This window comes from Eumetopias jubatus, unplaced genomic scaffold, assembly GCF_037043125.1.
Source record: "Eumetopias jubatus isolate StellerSeaLion01/CBP00866 unplaced genomic scaffold, mEumJub1_p1.0 scaffold_14, whole genome shotgun sequence".
In the NCBI taxonomy this organism is placed as follows: domain Eukaryota; kingdom Metazoa; phylum Chordata; class Mammalia; order Carnivora; family Otariidae; genus Eumetopias; species Eumetopias jubatus.
Genome location: NW_028274820.1, coordinates 28,724,151 through 28,748,676, shown reverse-complemented (window position 1 = coordinate 28,748,676; position 24,526 = coordinate 28,724,151). Strand labels below are relative to the sequence as shown.

Sequence of the window (24,526 nt, the reverse complement as noted above, 5' to 3'; positions counted from 1 at the left end):
GAAAGAAAAACTGTGTATCTTTTATGATCGTTTAATAAACCATTCTAGGGGTGCCTGGGTGGCTCAGTTGGTTAAGTGTCTGCCTTCCACTCAGGTCATGATCCCAGAGTCCTGGATCAAGCCCCGCATCAGCATTGGGCATTGGCATCTTAGGCTCCCTACTAAGCGGGGAGCCTGCTTCTCTCTCTCTGCCCCTCCCCCACTCATGCTCTCTCTCTTGCTCTCAAATAAATAAATAAAATCTTTTTAAAAAAATTAAAGAAAATAAGCCATCCTAACAAGGTGTAGCATTAAAATGTTTTATAAGAATCACATGAAACAAGTATACCTCACAAAAAAAAGAAAAAATATTTTTATTTTTTGGAATCAAAAATAATTTCAAAACAAAAGACAGGAATAGAAAGTGTGTCTGTGTGTGTTTTTTTTATTGTTTCCTCTGTGTGTTTCCCACAGTTCGAGCAGGAGACCTTCATGGTTTCCAAGATTCTTTCAGGGGGTCCACAAAATCAGAACTATTTTCATAGTAAATGGTAAGGTAGCATTTGCCTTGCACCCCCATTTTCTCATGAATATGCGCAGTAGAGTTCTTTGGAGGTTACACGATGTGTGCCATTGCAACAAGCTGTACACAGAGCAGATGTGAGCATTTAGCCATATTTCATTTAGCTCAATTTTAAGTCGATTTGCAATAACGTAAAACAACACCACCCATCTCATAAGTGTTTTATTTTTAAAATACAGTCATTAAAAATATAATTATTTTAACATAGAATGCATTTATTTTAAGTTCATGAATAAATGTTTTAAATTCTCAGTCTTAAATTATGATACAGGCCTGTAATCCATATGAGCAAAAGCTCTTTGAGGTCCTTAGTAATATTAAAAAGTATAAATGGCTATTTAAAACACAATGTTTGAGAACCGTTATTCTAAGGATATTTATAGAGAACATTAAAACAATATAAATAAACTTTTTTTCTTCCTGTAAAAAAAAACTATACAACATAAAATGTTTTTTGCAACTGTTTTTATAACTCATTGGATAAATTTTTAATTGTTAATATTTATTTATTGAACATCCCTGGTGTGATTTACATTGGGTTGATTGCTAGGGTAATAGAATGAACCCAACATATATCCTTATCTATAATTTACTTGTAATTCAGTAGTAAAATCTGAAATATAAGTAATTATTACAATAGAATTTTAGGAATAACTTAGATAAAGCCAAGGAATTTATAAAACATTATTGTTCATACCTATACACTGGTATGTATAATTGTGTACACACATATACTTATGTACCACTATTTATATTTTTGTGATGTTCACAGAGAGAAATACATGAATACAATCTTCTTTTAAATGATCCATAATTTTTAGAACATAGATCCTTTGACTATTAACTGAAAACTTCAAAGATAGAGTGATAGGTACTGATCAAAAACTGTTTAATGATTTTGAAAGTCTTTATTCCACCAAACACAAGGCTGCAAAGTGGAGAGAATAGGTAGTGAATTTTAGCAGAAAGACCTGAGTTGGAGTTCAACTCTATTGCTTATTTAAATTTTGAGAATAAATTTGCTTATCTGGAAAATAAGACCAGCTCTATGTATCTCACATAATTGCAAATGAACCTAGCACAAAATCCTATACTTACTATACACTCAACGAATGTTATTTCCCTCTTCTTTTAGAGAGAAATTATCAGGAAAAAAAAGAACAGAATGTAATGCTCAAGAAATGAATCTGTTTCTTTTTTATTTCAAACCATCTTATGGCTCCAGAAACACAGCTGTTTCAAACAAGCCAAAGAAATTCTTCTGATTTCAAAAAAAATGTTTGCTTATGTATGGTTCCATAACAGGCTGGCTACATCTGCAAGGCTAGAGAGACTAATTAGCAAGTGTAATAGGGAAGAACACTAAATATGTTTAGGTTCAAAAGACGGCAGTGTCTTCAGTGGAAATAGTGGCTCATTTTCTATTCTTCGTTAGTCTACCATCTTTATGAGCTTTTAGAAATAGGAGACAAATGTAACAGATCTCATTGGCTCTGAGTTGGTAGCAATACCAAATATGGATAGCTCTTTTTTATTGTTATTATTTAAACCACTTTAATAAGGTATAATTTACATATCATAAATGTACACATTGTAGGTGTAGAAATCAATTACTTTTAGTAAATGTATGGAGTTGTGTGACCATCACCACAATCTTGTTTTAGAACATTTCAGTCATTACAAAAATTTCCTCTGAGCCTGCTAGCAATATCCACCTTCAACGCTCCTCTTCCAGCCACAGATGAAAGATTTACTTTCAGTCTCTAAGTTTCCTTTTTCTGGGCATTTCATATAAATTGAATCATTCAGTGTGCAGTTTTGGTGTCTGGCTCCTTCACTTACCAACATTTTTGAAGTTATCTTTTTGTCACATGTATCAGTAGATTGCTCTTTTTGTTGCTAAGTAGTCCATTATTTGGATAGTCTACATTTTTTTATCCACTGGATTTTCCCAGTTTTTAAATATTTGCATACAAGTTTGAATTTGGACGTATGATATTTTTTAATGGTTTCCTAGAAGTGGAATTGTTGGGTTCTATGGTAAGTTTCTTTTTAACTATTTAAGAAACTGACAAATAGTTTTCCAAAAATGAGTGTACTGTATTACATTCTTTCCAGCAGTGTCTGAGGGTTCTACTTTCTCCATGTCATAGCCAACACTTGGTAATGGCTATCTTTTGGGGTGGGTGTGGATGAAAACTCATTGTTTTAACTTGCAATTTCCTAATAACTTACGGTAATGAGCATGTTTTCAGGTGGCTATAAACAATGCATATGCCTTCTCTGGTGAAATGTCTGTTCAGATACTTTGCCAATTATTTATTTGGGTTGTTTGTCTTCATACCGAGTTGTAAGACTCCTTTACATATTTTGGATATAAGTCCTTTATAAGGTATATGACCTGAACATATTTTCTTCTAGTCTGTGTCTTGTGTTTTTATTTTCTTAACAGTTTATTTTAAAGGAAAAGTTTTACATTTTAATGGAATTCAATTCATCAGTATTTTTTTCTTTAGGGACCAGGCTGCTCTTGATAGAGTATTAAGAACTATCCCAAGATCACAAAGATTTTCTTTTATTTTTTAATATCAGAAAAGTTATACACTTAGGTTTGTGACCTATTTTGTGTTGTGTTTTGTATATGGTGTGAGGCAGAGGTCCACATTCGTTTATTTTAAAGCACAAATATGGATATCTGTTTGTGCAAGCATCTTAAAAAAAATCCCCCATTGAATTGCCTTAGCACTTTTGTAAAAAAACCAATCTACCATTAATACAAGGATTTATTTCTCGATTCTCAGTTCTCTTCTCTTTGAGTATGTGCCTGTTATTTCACCAATACTATACTCTCTTGTTTACAGTTAATTTATGTTGTTTTGGAATCTGGTAGTCTAAGTCCTCCTTTTGAAAATTGTTTCAGCTACTGTAGGTCCTTTTAATTTCCATGATATTTTAGCATCAGTCTGCTGGGATTATGACAGGGGTTGCCTTGAAATGATATACTCAACTAATGAATCATTTTATAACATTATATCAAAAACTAATGACGAACTCTACCTTGGCTAATTGAATTTAAATTAAAAAAATAAAAATAAATAAAAATTTAAATGAAAGAATACTGAAAACAAAACTAAACAAAGCAAAAAAAAAGAAATTATAGATCAGTTTGGAGAGAATTGCTATTTTAACAACACTGAACCATCCCATCCATGAACATGTAATATTTCTTCATTTACTTATATCTTCTCTAATACTTTTCAGTAAAGTTTTATAGTTTTCAGTGTATAAGACTAGCATTTCTTTTGTTAAATATCTCCTAAATTATTCTATTCTTTTTGTTGCTATTATAAATGGAGTTGTTTTCTTAATTTCAATTTGGGCTATTCACTGCAATTTTATAGAAATACAATTGATTTTTGTATATTGATCTTTTAGCTTATAATCTTGCTAATGTTGTTTTTCTGTTAGATTTTTTTTGTGGAATCATTAAGATTTTCTAAGGATGCAAGCTCATGTCATCTACAAATAAAGACAGTTTTACTTCTTCCATCCCAATTAGGGCTGCTTAATTTTTTTCCTTGTTGCACTTGCTAAAACTTGCTGTACAATGTTGAACTGAATAATGAGAGTAGACATCCTTGCTTTATTCCTAAAGAATGTTAGTGTCTAATTGTAATGAGAATGCAGGGACTCTGCCCCAAACCTGCCATAGAAATCCTTCCTCTCCCCGCCCCCTTCTTTAATACTCACTGGAAGAGATATTTTGGCCTAACATTTTAAAAAGCTGAGCAGAAACGTTTCAGAACAACTTTAAAAGCCAACAACAGTTAGTGAACCTTAACTTTAATTTTTTAAATAAAATTGGATTGTAGAGATGAGAGTTACAGGAGAAAGTGTAACTGTCATCCCGAGACAATGTGTGTTCCGTCCTAACTGCTGGAACTTGAACAGGTCCTACAAAGTGAACCTTGACACAGAAATTTCTCCCTTCTCATTCAGGATGATTTTTTCAGTTTCATTCTCATTTTAAGAGTGCAGTTATATAAATACAATTTCTCATTGTAAGAGTGCAGTTATATATGATACAAGTTCTCATTGTAAGCCTCTCAAATTATTTTTAGGGACAAACTGAGTATAAACCTATAGACACAAGTGTGCCTGGGTGGCTCAGTCAATTAAATGGCCGACTCTTGATTTCAGCTCAGGTCATGATCTCAGGGTCCTGGGGTTGAGCCTTGCATCAGACTCCATGCTTAGCAGGGAGTCTGCTTGAGAATTCTCTCTCTCTCCCTCAAACTCTGCCCCTCTCCACCCCACATGAATTCTCTCTCTCTCTCTCTCTCTCTCTCTCTCTCTCTCTCTGACTCTTTCTCTCCAACAAATAAATCTTAAAAAAAAAAAAAACCCTATAGACATAAAATGCAGATCAGGTTGAATCTCTTCTAAAACTCACAACTTCTGCCTGGTAAATTTTAATGAAAGCTTGCACTCGTTTCCTGAGTAACAAAGGAAGTGTTTATTGTCCAGGCCAGTTTCACATCAACATCATCACTTCTCCTGACATCTGTCAGGATAAATATTGCTTGTACAATTCTGTTCCTGCTAAGGAAGCGCTTTTGCCTCTAACTGGAGGTTGGTTAGCACATTATTCTATACACTCTTCATAAAATTAAATTAAAGGAATTGATGTTTGACTCCATGAGAAGAAGGTGAAGACGTTCAAGATATTTAACCTTAGAGAAGAGGAGGACAAACAGTAATGTTAATGTGAAATTTAAGGGTGTAAATCAGAAATGAATGTGAATTGGCTACAGGTAAATGGGCAATAAGAAATGAAATTCGATTAAAGGAGTAAGGATTTATATTGATCACCTAGGATATTTTCTTGACAATTAGAGTCATGGCAGAAGAATTTAGAAAGAACAAGGATGTAGGAGTCATGAAAAAAAAAAATGGCCTCAAATCTTAACTTCTTTCCATGGTGGACAATGTGGAAAAGTTTCTAAATTTTCTTAGTCTCAGCCTCTTTGTCCTGAGATGATACGGATAGTACCTAACATAAGAAGTTGTAGAGATAATTTTTAATGTAAAAAAAAAGTTTAAGACACATAGAAGAAACTCTTCCTATTTTTGCCTCTATCCCTGAAGATGATACTAAAGAGTTTGAGAAAAATCAAATAATATATTAAATATAAAAAAAATATTGGCACAAGGTACAGAAACCAAACAGAATTCATACAAAGTCATGTATTTTGAGATATTTGACAGTTAGAAGTTCAACAAATATGATGTAATAGAAAATTGGATGAAAATAAAGAAAAAGCAACTCTCTTTTTGTTTAAAGCACAATCTCAATGGAATGTTTTTGAATATTCATAGCTGGTCACCTAGCAACATGTAACACTTCTTGTTCTTTTCAGGAAGTAGTAAGAATTTTTTAAATACAATAATGAAAATAACCAAAATAACTATATTAGATAACTCTTTAGTGAAAAGTATCTCCTAAAATATATTGGAAGATAGAAGCTGTTGACTCTGTTGAATACTTCCTTCGCCAATAGCAAATTGATTTTGATGAGAACTCGTTTAGACTGTAGTGCAGACATAGTCTGGACACCTGGATTTTATTTTTCTGTCTAAGTGACTCAGCAAATTCAGAACTTCTCTTACCTAATCAGTTTTTCAACTCTTCCCAAAACTTGTGGTAATTCTAGCTATTATTATGCTACCAGGCATGTGCGTACTTTGTTCTTTATAGATTTGCATACCCAGCTATAAGTATTAATCCAATTACATATTCATTTAACAGATACAGATGCAGGTCATATTTGTAACACAAATGCAAAAATACAAAAATGATTAAAACCGTAATACTAAAAAAGTAACAATTTCTTCTTTGTCATGTTTGTTAAAGATATAAGATGGTATAAACATTTATGCATCAGTAAAAAATAAAAATTATATTACACAAAACTCACATCAGGTAATCAATTTAATCAATTCCCGCTACTGATTAAATGGTGATTTAACTGACCTGACTGAGAATTGCTAGTTCCCGACATATTTCTTCTATCCTGATGGATTCTTCCTTTAATGGCATAATTGCAATCCCTCTCATCACTCTCCTCTCTACAAGTAAACAGGGAAAGGAAGGGCTGGATGTGCTGTTCTCAAACCCATTCCTTCTGATTCCAAACCAGATGCACTGGTGCTAACCAGATAGGAGATGCCTGGCTAGTCACTCATTTGGAGCAAGAGTGTGGGCTTCACTCTAGCTCTGCCATATTATTAGGTGTTGCCTTGAGCGCATAGCTTCGTAAAGCCTCATTTCCCTGATGTATAAACACAGGGGGCTTTGTTTGTTTTTTCTTTTTCTTTTAACATCCAAAGAGATAATGTAATTTTTAAGGCATTTTCTAAGAATAGAATCCGATACAATTAAATTATTTTAACACCTTATCATTGATGCATTAGCCCCACGGGGCGGGGGGGAGGGGAAGTAGCTGTTTTAGTATTTATCCATTCAATATTCATCCAATTATGTATTGAGTGTTGCCTAGATGCTGTATGCTTCCTACACATATTATAGCAGAATCCCAGCATTGCAGAACTGATCACAGAGCTCTTCCTCTGTTTTTGTGGGACAAAAGGTAATTTTTTCACTGCCTACCTTCCCTTTCATTCCTGCCTTCTGTCACTGCTCATTCACTGTGGTGACTACTATAAACACAAATGTTCCACAAGTTTTGCTACCAAGATAATGTCCATCTATATTGTGTGCACAGAAAACTCAGGATACAACTTTTAGCTTTGTATTAATTTTCTAGTGATGTGTAACAAATTACCACAAATGTAATGGCTTAAAGGAGCACACATTTAATATCTCACAATTTTCTTGGGTCACCAATCCGGGCACAGCTTAACTAGGATCTCTGGTCAGGATCTCACAGTGCTGCAGTCTGCATGTTGGCTGAGCTGCGTTCCATTGGGAATATTCTTCCAAGCTCCTGTGGTTATTGGCAGAATTCACTTCCTTCCATTATGGAACTAGGCTCCCTGTTTTCTCCCTGGCTGTCAGCCAGGCCACTCTCCGCATCTAGAGGCTCCTCAGCATCTTTCCCTGTGGTGCTTTCTCCTAACCTCTCACACATGGCAGGTTACTTCTTCAGGGCCAGCAGAAAACTCTCATCTTCGTTGGCTAAGATAATACAATCATGGTAGTAACTATCACATTACCTTGTCAGATCCTATTGGTTAGAACTAAATCACACGTTCCTCCTGCACTCAAGGGAGGAGGTTCTTCCAGAAGTGACTCACTGGGAGTCACGATAGATGATGTCTGCCACAATCTTCTGTTATCTCCAGAAGTACAAAAGGAATGCTTATTGCTAAGTTTTGAATTGCAATAGTATTTTTCTTCCTACTTATCTTTTATTAAATAAGACTGGCTCTTATTTTGAAAAGCTCATCATAGCATTACAGTAATATAAGTTTAAACTGTTCTATTTCCACTGGCAATATAGGGTTACATGAGTATCTTGCAATATAACAATTTTCTTTTACATACATAGTAAATGACCCCACTCCCAGACCTGGGCTGTCATCATGTGATCAATATCTAAACAACTAAATATTAAGGCCATATCTATAGAGGTGCCTGTGTGGCTCAGTCAGTTAAGCTTCTGCCTTCAGCTCAGGTTATGGTCTGGGGATCCTGGGATGGAGCCCTGCGTCAGGCTCCCTGATCAGCAAGGAGCCTGCTTCTTCTCCCTCTCCCTGCCCCCAGCTCATGCTCGTTCTATCTCTCTCTCTTTCAAATAAATAAAAGTCTTAAAAAACAAAGGCCAAATCTATAAATTGACCCTACCTTTTAACTTTGTAACATCCAATTTCATATCAAAGAATTATTTCATTTTGGTCCCTAAGTACTGCTAAATGAATTAAGTTTATTTTTAATTTCCTTTTATAGGAGTATCATGCAAACATCTCAGATTTGGTCTCTCTGATTATAATTTTGCATATGCCTTAAATAAGCTAAAATAAAGAAATAAATCCATGTGTTATTGAATGAATGAAGCATGATTTTTTTTAGTATGGCAGTCCTGGGAAATTTTCTTGGTGGGAATTGTTTCTGAAGTATTTCAGGAGAAAGAAATCCTATGCACCTTTAATAAAATTACTTTACTGGTGTACAAAATATCTTTTATTTGAAAGATGTTGTTCAACAAAGCCTGACTTCCAGTGTCTTTTGATAATTACTTGTGACTTTTTTACATCTATCTATATACATAATGTTTTATATACACATGTGTTTGTGTACATATTTGGAAGATATGTGTCGGGTTATTCCTAGAAAGTTTATTGTAAGCTCTAAGGAGTGACTGTGGGAGCATCTGAAACATCAGCGGCCTTCCTGTTCTCTAGCTGTTGAACGCAATAGCATGGTAGGAACAGGATCCCATCATCTCCTGGGCAGGGCATCGATAAGGAGATATGAAAGAAAGTAACCCTCAACTCCCCTTCCTGCCTCGGGTGATTGTAAGTGCAGACATCCCGTTCCTCCCTTATCCCATAACCCCCTCCTTGTGTGCCTGCGCATAGGGGAGGGTACAGGCCTGCTTTCTGGCTTCAAGATAATTGCCATCTCTTTGTATTCCCTCCCCATGCTTTGATACATCTGTCCTTGCTTTGCTGATAAAAAACAAAATAAAATTTATGTGCAGAATTCAGCTGCTGCTACTCTCCCTTATAGAGGCAGCCCTGTATGACCCCTCAGATTGGTATCTGAGAGCATTATTTCAGTGCGCGACGACAGATATGTCTGTATATATACGTATATATATATATAATGTTTTATATACGTATCTGTATGTGTGTATATATGGAAGATGTGTGTGTATGTGTGTCTTCCTTATTTCTGATACCAATGGCCATTTCAGTCATATGGCCCAACTTGGGCCCATCTCTTCTAGTATGGTGTAAGTATGAATAGCCTTTTATACATGCTTTGGGTAGCATTTTTATCTTAGTATTAGTCTTATTACATTAGAAAAGAAGAATGCAAACTTTTGTTCATGGAAATGTGACAAAAAATGTTCTCTCTGAATCCTTCATGTATGTAAAGGGTATGTATTTAAAACTAGGCAAAAGAATGCTACAGAACAATTGACTGGATTAGAAAAAGCTAATGGGAATAGTTGAGTATATAATTTGTATACTGAGGTTTAGAGTCAGATTAGATTTTGTATTAAGGTGATGTTTCCATTTTGATGCTGCTGGAAACAGTCAAGTAGGGATTGCTATTAAGGCAACTGATGTGTTGTTTTGTAGGAATGTTTTTCTCATAAAGAACAAAAATTAGTAAAAATAAAGAAAAATGGTGAAGTAATGAAATATTTTTTGGGTCTTTATGTTCAAGTATTAATGAATTAATGTAGCATTTGATAGGAACACAAAGGAGAAATTACTATGGGTTTTTTTAATATAAGTTGATATATTTTCCTAAATATTTATATAGATAATTTATAACCTAGAAATTAGTAGTTGAAAGAATATAAAAATAAACTTTCACAGTCTCAGGAGTATAATTAATGTATAAACTATAAAAATATATTTAATTGAACTATCCTTTGGGGACTTTTCCATTATCTTTAGTACTTTATTAGCATTAATATTTATATAGATAATCTTTCTTCTTCAGCCCAGCTAATGACATGACTAAATTGCAGTATATCATTATTCTGTGATAACTTTATTGTGAATAATAAACTCCATTGATTTAAGGACTACTATTCATAAGATAGTGTGTTCATGGATAAAATTTTGCTTTTCCTTGATGCTTAGATGTAGCATGTGATAGTGTCAAAATGAACCAAGTATTTTAATTTTGTCTAAACTTAATGTTCCAATAGTTACATCATAAATATTTCATATATTAAGATGAAAATAAAAACATTTTTGTAATACTCTATGTAACATGTTAATAAGCATATAAAATTAGATTTAAACTTTAAATTTAAATGCAAATATAGATTGTCTCCTTAATATGCTCATGTTTATTTGATACACAGCTTATTTTATTTGTTTTTTTATTTCAGCTTTATTGAGGTATAATGGACTTATAAATTTGTAAGATATTTAGTGTGTACACCATGGTGATTTGATTTACATATATATTGTGAAAGGATCCCCCCCATCTAGTTAATTAAAACATCCATCACCTCATGTATTTATCTTCTGTGTGTGTGTGTGTGTGTGTGTGTGTGTTTGTATAAGAACATTTAATTTCTACTCCCAGCAAATTTCACTTACACAGTACAGTGTTACAACCATAGTCACAATGTTTTATAGTAGATCCTCAGACCTTTTTCATTTTATAGCTAAAAGTTTGTACCCTCTTACCAACTTCTCCTTATTTGCCCAACTCACAGCCCCTGGCAACCAGTTTTCTACTCTGTTTCTATGAGTTTTACTTTTTCCCCATACATATATGTAATACCATGCAGCATTTGTCTTTGTCTGGTTTATTTCACTAAGCATAATGCCCCAAGGGCTATCCATGTTGTCCCAAATGGCAGGATTTCCTTCATTCTCATGACTCAATAATATTCCATTGTGTATATATGTATACATATATATACACAATGGAATATTATATATATATATATATATATACATACATACATATATATACACCTTCTTTGTCTAGTCATCCATCAATGAACACTTGAGTTGTTTCCGTATTTTGGCTATTGTGAATGCTGTAATGAACATGGTAGTGCAGATATCTCTTTGAATCCTGTTTCTTTTCCTTTGGATAGACAACCAGAACTGGGATTGCTGGATCATATGGTAGTTTTATTTTTAATTTTTTGGAGAAGCTCCACACAGTTCTCCATAGTGGCCGTAAACAATTTACATTCCTACCAGCACATCAGTGCACCAGGGTTCCCTTTTCTCTACATCTTTGTCAACACTTGTTATCTCTTATATTTTTGATAAAGGAGAAGGAAGGGAACAATGAAGGGGGCGGAAATCGGAGGGGGAGCCGAACCATGAGAGACTATGGACTCTGATAATAACCGTTCTAACAGATGTGTGGTAATATCTCATTTTGGTTTTGATTTGCATTTCCCTGATGGTTAGTGATGTTGAGCACATTTTCATGTACCTTTTGGCCATTTGTATGTCTTTTTGGAAAATTGCCTATTTAGTTTCTCTTCATATTTTTAAATCAGATTGTTTGCTGTTGCGTTGTATGAGTTCTATAAATACGTTTATATTTTTATATTAACCCCTTATGAGAAATGATTTGTAATGTTTTTCCATTCTATAGGATACCTTTCATTTTGATAATATCTCATGAATCCCTTAATCTGTTTTCACTCTTCTTCATTCTTTTTTCTCTTTGCTCCTTTTCTTAGATGACTTCCACTGCTCTGTTTTTGAGTTAACTCATCATTTCTTCCAGTTCTCTGATCTGATATTGAACCCCCGTATGAAGTTTGCAGTTCATATATTTTATTCTTCAGTTCTGTGATTTCCATTTGGTACTTTCTAATATATTCTGTTTGTTGAAATTTTCACTTTGTTCATGCATTGTTCTGCTAACCTCAGTGAACATCATTATAACCATTATTTTGAACTTTCTATCAAATAACTTCTCTCTACTTCATTAAGGTCCTTTTCTGGAATTTTATCTTGTTCTCTTGTTTGGAACATATCCCTCTGTTACTTCAATTGTTTTGACTCTCTCTGTTGGTTTCTAAGCATTAGATAAAACAGTCACCTCTCCTAGTCTTGATGCAGTGGTTTCGTGTAGGAGATAAGCATTATGATTCAGCCTGGTCTGAGCTTTTGTTGTCTCTCAAACCTTAGTGATTGTCCAAGCTGCCTTCTTTGTTCTTAATGGCTCCCAGTAGTTGAAGGTATGCCAGAACCTGTTTTGATGTGATTTTGTTTTTGTTTTTGTTTTTTTTTCTCATTGACCAATATGTAGGAGTCATTCAGCTAGTTTCTGGATTTTTTTCAGAGGGAATTGCTCCACGTGTAGCTGTAGATTCGGTGTGTCCATGGGACGAGGTGAGTTCAGGAGCCTCCTATGTTGCCATCCTGGCCTGGAACATTAAAAGTGAATACATAATAGTATATTTACCACATAATTATAATGAAGACTTAAAAAGACTGGTATATTTAAATTATAATCCTAAGGTTATTAAGGTAATACTTTTTCTTAATGATTTTGCTACATCCATCATTGAACTTCTCTTTTTTTAAAAATATTCTCTACATACTTTAAAGGATTCTGAAAGTTAGATTTTTCTATAAGACTTCTTCAACAACATCTCTGCTTATATGTTGTGAAATTACTGTAACTTTTGAGAATCTTTTATTAAAGCTTCTTTGTTCTCTTTGGTAACTACTTGTCTCTCTAACCTGCTGCACTGTGTTTACTTGAGCAAAACCACTGTATTTTCAAGACATCTAACTAAGGAAGCATTTTATTAATGTTTTTAGATAGAATATAAACAGAGAGGCAAAAGGAATTTATGTCAATAAAAATTTGTCAAAAGTTGAAAAACAGTGATAATATAAACATCACTTATCAAGGACCATTCAGATATAGGCCTTTCAGTTAAAAATTAATGTTGCTTCTTGAATTTACCAAATCTTTTATTGAATTCTGCAGTTTAGATTTGAGTTGGGGTGTTTTATTTTTATAGAAATATTTTTGTTTAATTTTATGCATTTAATACATAAAATATCAAAGTGCAACTATAGAAATATGAAATCAAAATGTCCAGATTTAAATAATTAGAAATCATGTAAATGAACTTTATATTCATTATGTCGAAGATAGAATACATGTAACTACTGTAAAATAAGCAAAAAACTGTTATACTTTCTGAGTCTTTTTATTTTCTATCATTCTATTTTATCATAAATTTTAATATTTCTATGCTACTTTGTTGTATACAAAGTATACAACAGCAACCACAACGATATCAACCAGAGCAACAGTAATTCTTGAAAATTTACTATGTGCTTGAAGTGGCTTCTTTACACATAAAATTTCATTTCTCACAGTATTGTCATAACTGTATATTACTTTCATTTTTACCTAAGATAGATACTGAGGCATATAACATGTATTTAGGAAGTGTTTTGAGTATTAGAATTCAGTAGTAGGAAGCTGTATTTTACAAAATTAAATAAGTATTGTGTTGTGCTACTTTATTAAGATGGATATAATTGTAATTTCTTTCCACTGATCCTTTACTACAAGGTTTTAGAGTGTCTTCAGTCACCAAAAATCAAATGGTACTAAGGATCCAACTACTTAACTCTTAAAACAATTTCATCTACAGAATGAAACTATAACTTAATCTTTAAAAATAGTCACTTACACCAATTAATAGAATTCAGAGTTCCACAACTACTCTTTTAGCTACACCTTTACAAGGTGTAACAATTCCATGTGTAGATCCTTAAGCATATGGCTGTGCCCTATAATATATAGTGCTGAAATTTTTTTCGTGGGCTATGTTTACATTCTCTCTTTTAAGCTTAAAAAGAAATAATTAAAACCAAATGCCCTGGAGCACCTGGGTGGCTCAGCCGTTAAGCGTCTGCCATCGGCTCAGGTCATGGTCCCAGGGTCCTGGGATCGACCCCACCTCAGGCTCCCTGCTCTGCGGGAAGCCTGCTTCTCCCTCTTCCACTCCCCCTGCTTGTGTTCCCTCTCTCACTGTGTCTCTGTCAAATAAATAAATAAAATCTTTAAAAAAATAAATAAATAAATAAAACCAAATGCCCTGAGCACTCTACTGTACCCTCCTGTACTCGCCTATACTCTGGCATTGTGATAAATTTTGATGTAAGCCATGATCTTGAACATATGCCTATCCACAAAGAACATGTCCTAAATCATCTTTTAGGATCTGAGACTGACCACGTCTTAAAATTGATATGACTACACTGACCACTTTAGAAATTCAGTATCTCTGTGTGTTTTATGAGAAGTTTAACAAGTGGTAAATTACAGCTCTGAGTGATTCAATCATGGAGAGTGAAACCAAATCTCTAAGAAACTATTTTTATTTTTTACAGATCAATTCCATGAAATAACCCTTTAATTATTGCCAGCTATTTTAAAATCCTCATTTTGTAATTTCCAGAATGTCCTTCGCACACTAAAATATAGGCTAGACTAATTGGATGAAGCTGGCTAAGAACTTTTCTTCATCTTTCACCCTTTATTTGTATCTGGATCATTCCTGGTGAATCCCTAAAGCCTACTGTCTAAGAAATCAACCATTTCTACGCAGGCTTAGTTGAAACCAGGTCATGTACTAGATGATATTTTGTATTCACCCAGTTATATTCAATGTGTATCATAAATTAATCTCTACTCATAGTGGTAGCAATGGACCAAGAAACTGGTGACAGAAAAGCTCCACAAGTGGGGCCAGAGAAAGCCAGTATCTTATTTAACTCTGACCCCTTGACAACAGCAGGAAACTGAGACATGTACAGTTAATTCCTCTTTGTTTCATTTTTGTTTTGAGGTAAATCTTCAGATGTGGTCAGTCTCAGATCCCAAAAGATGATTTATGGCATTTCCTTACCACTTACCCTGGTTAAAAAAGTAGAAAGAGGGAGGCAAATAGTAGGGAAGGAGAGAAAGAAAAGAGGGTAAATACAAGGAAGGAAGAGATGAAGAAAAGGAGAGAGGAAATTCCTTTGGAACCATCATATAACCTGAGAATGGTGTTTTACCAAAATATACAAGGTAGATAACAGAAGGATTCCATAATCCAGTGTTACGGGTTATTGAATGTTTGTACTATGTTGATGCTGACTACAGGGATTGTTTTTGAAGAGTAAAGTGGGAAGGGAACAGAATCTACAAGAGAGCTGACTCTTAAAATTCAGAGATTTTGAAAGAGTTGAAAATGGTACTTCAATCCGTGAATGGAAACAATCTTAATTTAAAGAAATAACTATCTTCATTTAAGAAGAATAATTCTGCTTTTTTAAAATACTTTTATTTTTAAATATCCTTGGCATTGGGGAAAATATATATCTGGTGCTATATATATATTTATATTTATATATATTTGCTAATTTTTAGATGATTAAAAAGAAAATATAAGCTTAAAACATCAACAGTTCATTTCTATCTCAATTAGTTTTCACATAATCATTCTCCAGCTTTTTCTGCATGTGGTTATTTACAGAAAAATTTGTTCTATCAAATAAAAAAGTTTACTAAGTTGTTCATCAGTCAAGAATAATTTTATTGGGCTTCGCAGTAGGTGCCACGCAAATGCACAATGTTAGTTGATCAGTTAAAGCTAAAAAGTGTATCTTAATTCACAAGTTTTGATCATGTTATCATTTTGTCATTTGCAATCACATGCTTGGATTGTGTCTTCTCAACTTATGATAGCCATTACTGCCTTTTTAAGTGAAATGCCGTGAACTGTAGGCTCTGGAGTTTCTTATAGTGGGAACATCTTCATACAATATTTTTACAAAGTGTCTGGTCAAAAATGGACAAAGATATTTGTATCATAGCTTGGTGATATGGCTGAATCAAAGAATTATTTTTTTTTATCAGGTGATTCATTATAGAGTCTACCAAAATCTCAGAATGTCCTATTTCATATCAACTATTACTGAATTCAGAATAATATCCTTCTGTTATTAGTGTCCAGTCCCAGCATTCATGTTGTAGATAGCTTCTGGGTACGAGAGCCCACTTTTTTTTTTTTTTTTTTTACCAGAGCCAACTCTTTGTGCACCTTATAACTTCTGATAACTGTTGTCCCTTTAAATTATGACTAATAATTTGCTAATTTTCCAATACAGGTAATGGATTAGGAATTAGAATTGTGGGTGGTAAAGAAATCCCTGGACATAATGGAGAAATTGGAGCCTATATTGCCAAAATTCTTCCTGGAGGAAGTGCAGAACAGACAGGGAAACTTATAGAAGGTAAGAATAAGGATTTCATAGTAAATTAAAATGAATGTACTCCTATTAAGTATATTTTAATTTCATATGCAAGTTTCCTCTTTATTTACTGTCTAGGTAAGCCTCTCTCCTTATAGTTAATTATGAAATTTTGGTGTAGTAATATAAAAGAAAATGTGTTCACAATTATATTCATTTTATTTTCACTTGCATTGTCCTTTTGGCTGTTGGTTTGCTATGGGATTATGTTGTTTAAGAAACACTAATTAGTCAATATTGTTTACTGACTTGGGCAATATTATTAAAAAAACCACTTTCATCATTGGGATTAGTTTTTTATAAATACTAAAAAAAATTATATTGAAATCAGAACTGTAAAATACCAGATGATTTAGTACACACTAAAGTCAGGTCAGCAAACCATGAACAGCCCACAGACCAAATCTATCTGCTGCTTGTTTCTGTAAACAATGTTTTATTGGAACACAGCGAGGATCATCGATTTACATGTTGAACATGGGTATTTTCCCACTACAATAACAGAACTGTGTTCATGACAGAGACTAACTGGTCTATAAAGACTAAAATATGTACTCTGTGGTTCTTTACAGAAAAAATTTGCCAACTCCTGTGCTAGGTTACTGTCTACTTCTAGATACTATATACCTTATTACATCAAAAGCATTTTAAAATAATGGACTTTACAGATGTATCTAAAGGGCCATAAAAATATATTTTATCACTTTCTTTCAAATCTTATAAGATGCTTGATTCTCAAAATGCATAATGATTATTTTCACTTGTTAATTAAATGTCATTCACATTTTCCAAACTCTAACATATAGTTTACAAGTTTTCAATGATATTGCTTATGATGAATATTTTTTATCACAAAATAGCCTCAACCTATCATTTTATTTTATTTAAATACTTATTTGGAAGGTGTTTTTCTGTCATTTCATAGTTTTATAAAATGCTGCCCATTGCTTAACATTTTAATTATGCTAAAATGATTCACTGTCATTTTCTTAAATGTGTTGGAACCCACCGAAAAAGTCCCTGTATATTTTGATAGACTATTAGAATAAATAAACTTGGGGCATTACTGATTCATCACAGCGTTCTACTGGAGCCCACTTGTACCAACTCACTAAGATAGGCTCTTTCCAACTTCACATTGAATGGTGTCACTTTGATGGTTTGAATTGGTCATGGTGGGAGTATTTACAAAGTGGAAATAGATAAATGTGATAAATTGGGCCTATTTTGTTTGTTTATTTGCTTGTTGGTTTTCAGAATGCCAGTTTACCAGGACATTACCTAATATGTAACCGAAAGCATATTTTTAAAAATATTCTAATGTCATGCATAAAATGGAAATGTAGGAGAATTAACCAGATATCTAAAAGAAGATAAAGACTATGAACCAAGATATAACAATTATGAACAGAACACTGGGTCTATATGGAGTTTCTATGACTATACTCCTACCACTCCTAATGCTAATCCTTAGGTGTTGCAGTCTACTTAAGCTATAGAAATGAGACCATTTTTTAAAAATAGAGACCATTTTTAAGAATGGGAGTGATATGATCATTTTCATACAGCATACTCCAGAAGGAAATGTATATACTATTTTTATTTTAAAACAAAAAATTGCAGCAACTGTTTGTGTTACGGTTTTGCAAAGATACTTGAAGAAAGAAACCCTTCTCTGTATTTACACCATGGAAATTGGGAAATACTACAAATCAGGATGATTTGAAAAACAGTTTCAATGAAGCATACTGTTATGAAATGATACTCTTTGTACTTCATAGCCTATGTAGCCATTCTTAAGTTCATAAATTTAAATTTAAAAAAATAGATATAATACATATTAATTCAAGAGAGAAAACTGAAATGAACCTAAAATTTTACATGCTCCATTTCTCATTGTTTTTGGAAGAAGTAGTCTTACAGTCTACCTATTTGGTTTGAGCAGGAAATCATTAAAGCTACATGCATATTATTTAAGATTTTATTTTAATTATTCATTTAGTGATTCTCCAAAAGATTTGCCAAAGTGTCAAACCAGACCTTTCCATGCACACAGATCCTCTGGTTGGAGTCCAGTTCTTGTAAAATGCATACCTATTATTTGTTTTTTATGATTTCTATCTTTGCTTTATTTACTGTTGCAATACAGATCTTTAATAAAACACTTGGTAGTATTTCTTTCTGTTAGCCTTGTGATGCTATCTTGGTTCAATATTTAGATCCTGTTTTTGAAACATTAAATATTTTAAGGAGTTACTTTAACATACAAACCATCCACAAGGCTATACCTATGTCTTGTGCCACCAGGCTAAAATGATAAAAGTTCATTCCCTTTATATGCAAAGATGAACTGACTAGAAGGCCATCAGTCCAAATGGGAATCCTCAAGGACTCACCTTGTTTGACCTGTATATTTTCAGGATATATATGTTTATGTATATGTATTTATATTTACATAGTTTTTGTTTTGTCTGTAACTATGTGCTTTATTCACACATGGTGTCCTTAGAGCCCTCGCCTTCAATCTTTGATAGATTATCATAAAATTTCAGAGCAGTAGATTGGTTAAAACACAACTCTGATTTCTATGCCTGAGGTAAGGCATCACTATGACAATACCAAGTATATATCACTGGAGTCTTGTGGTTTTTTTAATAATTAAAATTTTGCATGACCATCATAAAATTTTATTTATTGAAGGCAATAAAGATGGCTAATTTGCCATTAGTTTAAAATTAATTCTTTTCTAAGGGAAAATTGTATGTATATGAATAAATAGATAAAATATGTGTTTGTGTGTATGTAACTGTATATCTCCATCTGTAGAATGAATTCCAAGTAGACTTAGGAATTGATTTGACGTCTTCCAAGTGTGTCTTTCTGCATTTCTGAATACAAAAGTATGTACACTGAGCCTTTATGATTTAAAATTGTTGATTGAAAACATGAATGACATTTGGTTGATCATAGAATTCTTAGACTGTATTTTTTCCCACTCGATACAGTGAAGCTCTTGCTAAAAAAAAGAGGTCGACTTTACTGTTTTTTCTAAATTTGGTTATTTCTCCTACAGTAGGCTTTTCATACTCATCAGTGTCTCACATGCTTACGCTCTTGTAGCATTCAGTGCCATGGATTCTGATTGTGTTGACTTTTGGAAGAGCAAGAGTATTTCCAGGTTTCCTCTAGCTTTTTATTCTCTGGATTTGTGCATTTAAAACATACTGACCAATCATGTAGGTTTTCCACTGCTCATAAGCCAAGTGCTATTCTGAAAGTACTGACTTATGTAATGAAGGGAAAAAAGCCCCCCTATACTTACTGAAGAAGATTTTTATTCATTGTTTTTTGAAAAATCTTTCTGAACAAGGTTGTCTATTTTGTTAAATGTTGTGTTTCTGAATGCTGATAGTTAGCAATAATTAGTATTGCAGAATCATTAGGCTATTCTCAAGAAATTTGTTTTTAAACACTCATAATAGAGGCTTGTGCCATCCCCTGAAATTAAAAAAGCCATTAGGGAGCATTGCGTTAATCAAAATTTCCTGAGCCAATCTTTTAGTTTTGTAAAATTCTGTAATGATTTTCTGAAAAAACTTACATAGTCAGATACTTGAGGGAAATTAATCTTCCAAAATCTTAAAACTTATTTCTCTGCAACATTACTAAACATTCTTAAGCAAATACCAGACCAAGAATGATTTTTTGCAACCTGTCATTCTTCCTTTTAATGCATAAGGTCAGTTTTCTGCTGGAAAAAAAAAAAAAAGAAGAAGAAAATGACAAAACACCTGGGGAACTAAGCTACAAATCTAAGTTTCTAAAGTGCTATTTCTTGCTATTTGCTTTAGGATTAAAATTTTCAACAATTTCAGATCAACAGTGTTGGGGCTGTGTAATCCTCATCAATATTGAGGCTTTAAGTGGTGTATGATATTATCTCATCTTCTCCTTTGATATTGTTATTTCTCTTTGAACTAATTGGAGCATCTAAAAGTGCCCTGGAGTGTATGGACTTTGAATGTATATTTCAAACTTGCCACTTCCCATTTTAAATTTTTATTTTTAGAAAAATGATTATAAACCTTATTCATAGTACAATTTTAATACCAGGTTCAGTATAATCATCACCTTAACCAATGGCCTCAAAAAATTAGATGCTTCCTCTGTAATAAACTCTCTTTTCTCTGTTTTACCTAGTGAACCTATTCGACATCATGGCAATTTTTGAATTCATGACATGCTTTAAAAAAAAAACTTTCCTTAAAAATAACTCTTTATATGTTGTTCTCAGATCAAAGGACCAACCATCTCTGAATTTGGAGAGTCCATAATATAATTATCCATACTTCACGACAAGCAAAGACTTTGTTTTGTTTTGTTTAATCTGATAAAGGCCAGGGTCCGTTCTTTATGTTCCAGCTATTTGTGCGTATGTCACTTGCGCGTGGATCTTTTGTGTCCCTTAACAATGAGGTTTTTTTCCTGCACACCCGGGGCCCAGCAGTGTCAAATAAAACAAGATTTCAAATAATATATATAGAAATGAGTATTAAATAATTAATTTTTTATTACAAATGTTGTATACTTATTAAGATATTACTCCTCTCAGTATTTTGTGAAGCAAATAATAAGACAGGTAGTCACACTCTACTATTTGTAAAGAACCATGTACATTTAAGACAGCATCTCTGTTTGGTTAATTACCATTTTTGATTACCTTTTCAGGAAAAAAAAATGTACAAAATAGAAACCATTTCCTCTGGGCACACATTCTTATAACTTTGAGTTAACTACTCAAAAATTTACTCTAGGGTTTTTGTTTTTTGGGTTTTTTAGTTTTTCTTTGCTTAGAATTTAAATTAAGATCTCTGGAGTGGGGGTATGGTATCAGATAGTTACTGATAAAGAAAAAACAAACAAACAAACAAAAACAATGATACCTGGAAAATGCAACACAGTTCTGTGCAGTGGCAGAGTGTGAGGAGTAGATTGTCTCCTGGCAGTTCTTTTCTAGCCCAAAAGCATTGTAAGAGGGTGAAGGGCACAAAACAGGAGTTTTAAGTTAGAAGTTAAAATCTCAACTGGAAATAGCAAGTGCAGTGGAAATGTTTGCTGCCTGACACATGTTTCTGATTTATTTGCACTTAAATGGTGAGTGTGTTTTGCTCTCAGTCTTGTGAATTTTACTAAAACAACTCAATGGTTGAATATCTCCAATTACACAGTAACCACAAAAGGTCAGGGTTTGATGCTCACTGATTTATTAAAAGAGGGCGTGTATTTTCTTAGTCTGAGGCTTCTCCCCAGTTAGGGAAATGATCTTCTAAGGCTCACACAGCTTCTTCACACTTTTCACCTCCTCATCTATTGAGATGCCCAGCTCAACATCCCACACCTTCTGTTCCACCTTCCTTGATGGGAGCGGGGCTGGGGGAGCTTCTCAGCATTTCATGCTTTGAGGTATGCAACTTAGCACTTATGGGGCGCTGACTTGTCATTTTGATTACAAATGTTTGAGTGTACAAAAAAAAAACTGTAGAGAATAATATGGCAGACAGCCATGTACCCACCGTATTTATTATATCAACATCTTGCCATATTTGTTTCCTTTTTTTAGGGGAAAGAGATACATATAAGTCAATTAAAGCCTCCTGTAGTCACTTCTCTTGTCCCAGACTTCTCCCAGAATAAGTTACCAGACCTAATTTGAGGTTACTCTTTCACTTGCTTTTCTTCACAGTTTTATGTATGTAGTCATTAACTCTTCATATCTTGCTTGTTCCTGAAATTTTATAGAAACAACATCTTAATGTATTTTTGCAACTTCTCTTAGTCACGTGAAGTTTATGCAATTCATCCAAAGTCATACATGTGGCTCTAGTTCATTTATTTTCACTCTGGGGCAGAATTCTATTATTGTACATCTCTACCATAGTTTAATTTAAATATTCTCTGGTTACTTATTTATGAGGGTTTTTTTTTTTAACTCTTTCAAGCAATGCTATAATTTTTTGAAGTAGTCTCCTTATGTACATGTGGAGGAATTTCTTCTACAAGTTAAATTTCTGGTGATAATGACTACCTTGTTAAATATTATAAGAGAATGTTGTATGGTTTTTTCAACAGTAGTTGATTTTTCCGAGTTGCTGTTCAAAGTGTTAAAATGTTTTTACATTTGTGAGTAGTAAATGTGTCTTCTTGTTTCTCTACATCTTTGGTCCTCTTTCTCTAAATTTTCTTTTCAAATGTAATGTGGGAGGGTATCTGTTGTTTTTATTTACCTTCCCTTCGGTGATGTTGAGTATGATAATATTTTATTAATCTTGTTAGCTCTTGGGTTTTTCTCATCTGCATTTTGCCTGTTCTTTTGCTTATTTTTTAATTGGATTAGTTTGTGTGTTTCAAATCGAATTTGAGGGAATCTTTATGGATTCTGGTAATCCTTTGTCAAGTAAGTGGGCTGTAGATGTCTTGTATTTTTGTCTTTTTGTTTGTTTGTTTTTAACCAAGTTGAAAGGTTATCATTTTGTTTCTGTTAAGTTTTATAAATGTTCTGTATTGTTTAGGAAATTGTCTTTGCCCAAAAGTCTTAAAAATATTGCTCTATATTTCCTTCTAAAAATCATAAAATTTTTCTCACTTTTCACATAATGTCCTGATAGACGTAAAATTAAGTTGTTTTAATCTATCTGGGGTCTGAGTAGAAACTCTAGGGCTTTTTCTCTCTCAATAAAGATAATCAGTTATGTGTGCACCATTTTGAATAGTGTGTCATTAGTCGCAATGATCTACAATGCTCCATCTGTCAGATATTGAATTTTTTTATACACGTGTGGGTCTTTTATGACTCTTTGTTCTAGTCTGCGGGTCTCTTGTCTATCCCAACATCACTGTCACACTGTTTTAACTATGATACCTTTATATTAAGTCCTGACATATGGTAGGTACCATATTGCTGTTCTTTAAAACCCTCTTGGGAGAAATCTTGACCTGTGACCTTTCTTACACATTTCAGAATCTTCTTACCAATTTTCAGGAAAACCTCTGTTGAAATTTGATAGTGACTGTATTGAGGGAATAGATTAACTTGGAAAAAGTGTATCTTTTTATACTGAGTCATGTCTGAGTCTTAAATGCGTTCACAATACTGGACCCTTGTTCTACCTAGAGACTTAATTATTGTATTCTGAATCACTATAATAAAATAAGGTAGGACTGTAAAAAAAAACACATAGCAATTATTAAACTTATTAATAATTTTGTATCATTTTATATCAACTGATAACAACATTATATCCCCAGAAAAGGCAGGGTAGAAAATGTAAATAAAATAAAATTTTGTTTAGGAAATATAATGGGCCAAATGTAATCCTTCATGTCCATACCACTAGTTCTAAGTTTCATTTAATCCCTGAAGTTCTTGAACTTATTCTCCAAATTTTTTTAGTGTTGTATATCGTAATTGTGAAATACATTACTGACATGATACTTTTAAAATTTCAACAATTTCCTAAAAGAACAATAAATCCATAAGAACTAAACATCTAGTCAGTGAACCAAAAACAATCATTTGGTTTTGAAGATAACTTGTCTCTATATTATTATTATTATTGATGATTAAATCAAATTTGTGTAGAAGATTTTTAGAAAGCAATTTGGAGCCAAGATAGGAATATAGGTGTTAAGATCTAAATGTAGCTTCAAGAACCTTTTAATGAATCATGAGGGATATAGAATAGGAGAGCAAAAGTTTAAAACCATTGATGTCCACTGCTTGCTTTTAGATTTAGCCAGGGCTGTAGGGAAAATTAGCTTCTCCCAGGTCATTATACCTGTAAAGAATGAATTCATCTTTTGTTCTTCCATATATTATTCTGTGAGGAACATGCCTTTGGCATAAATTTTAATTCATGGATATTGTTAAATTCTTAGTTTCTAGTTGTT

The 24,526-nt window shown here is 33.2% G+C and overlaps 1 protein-coding gene across 1 annotated transcript in view; it reads left to right on the top strand.

Moving 5' to 3' along the window:
• PCLO (piccolo presynaptic cytomatrix protein) overlaps window positions 1-24,526 on the top strand; it is a 385,912-nt gene that overhangs the window by 265,941 nt on the left and 95,445 nt on the right. The window contains exon 10 of the mRNA XM_028119600.2: window positions 16,436-16,561. Coding sequence (XP_027975401.2) covers window positions 16,436-16,561 — 126 coding nt within the window. The remainder of the gene's footprint in view (window positions 1-16,435; window positions 16,562-24,526) is intronic.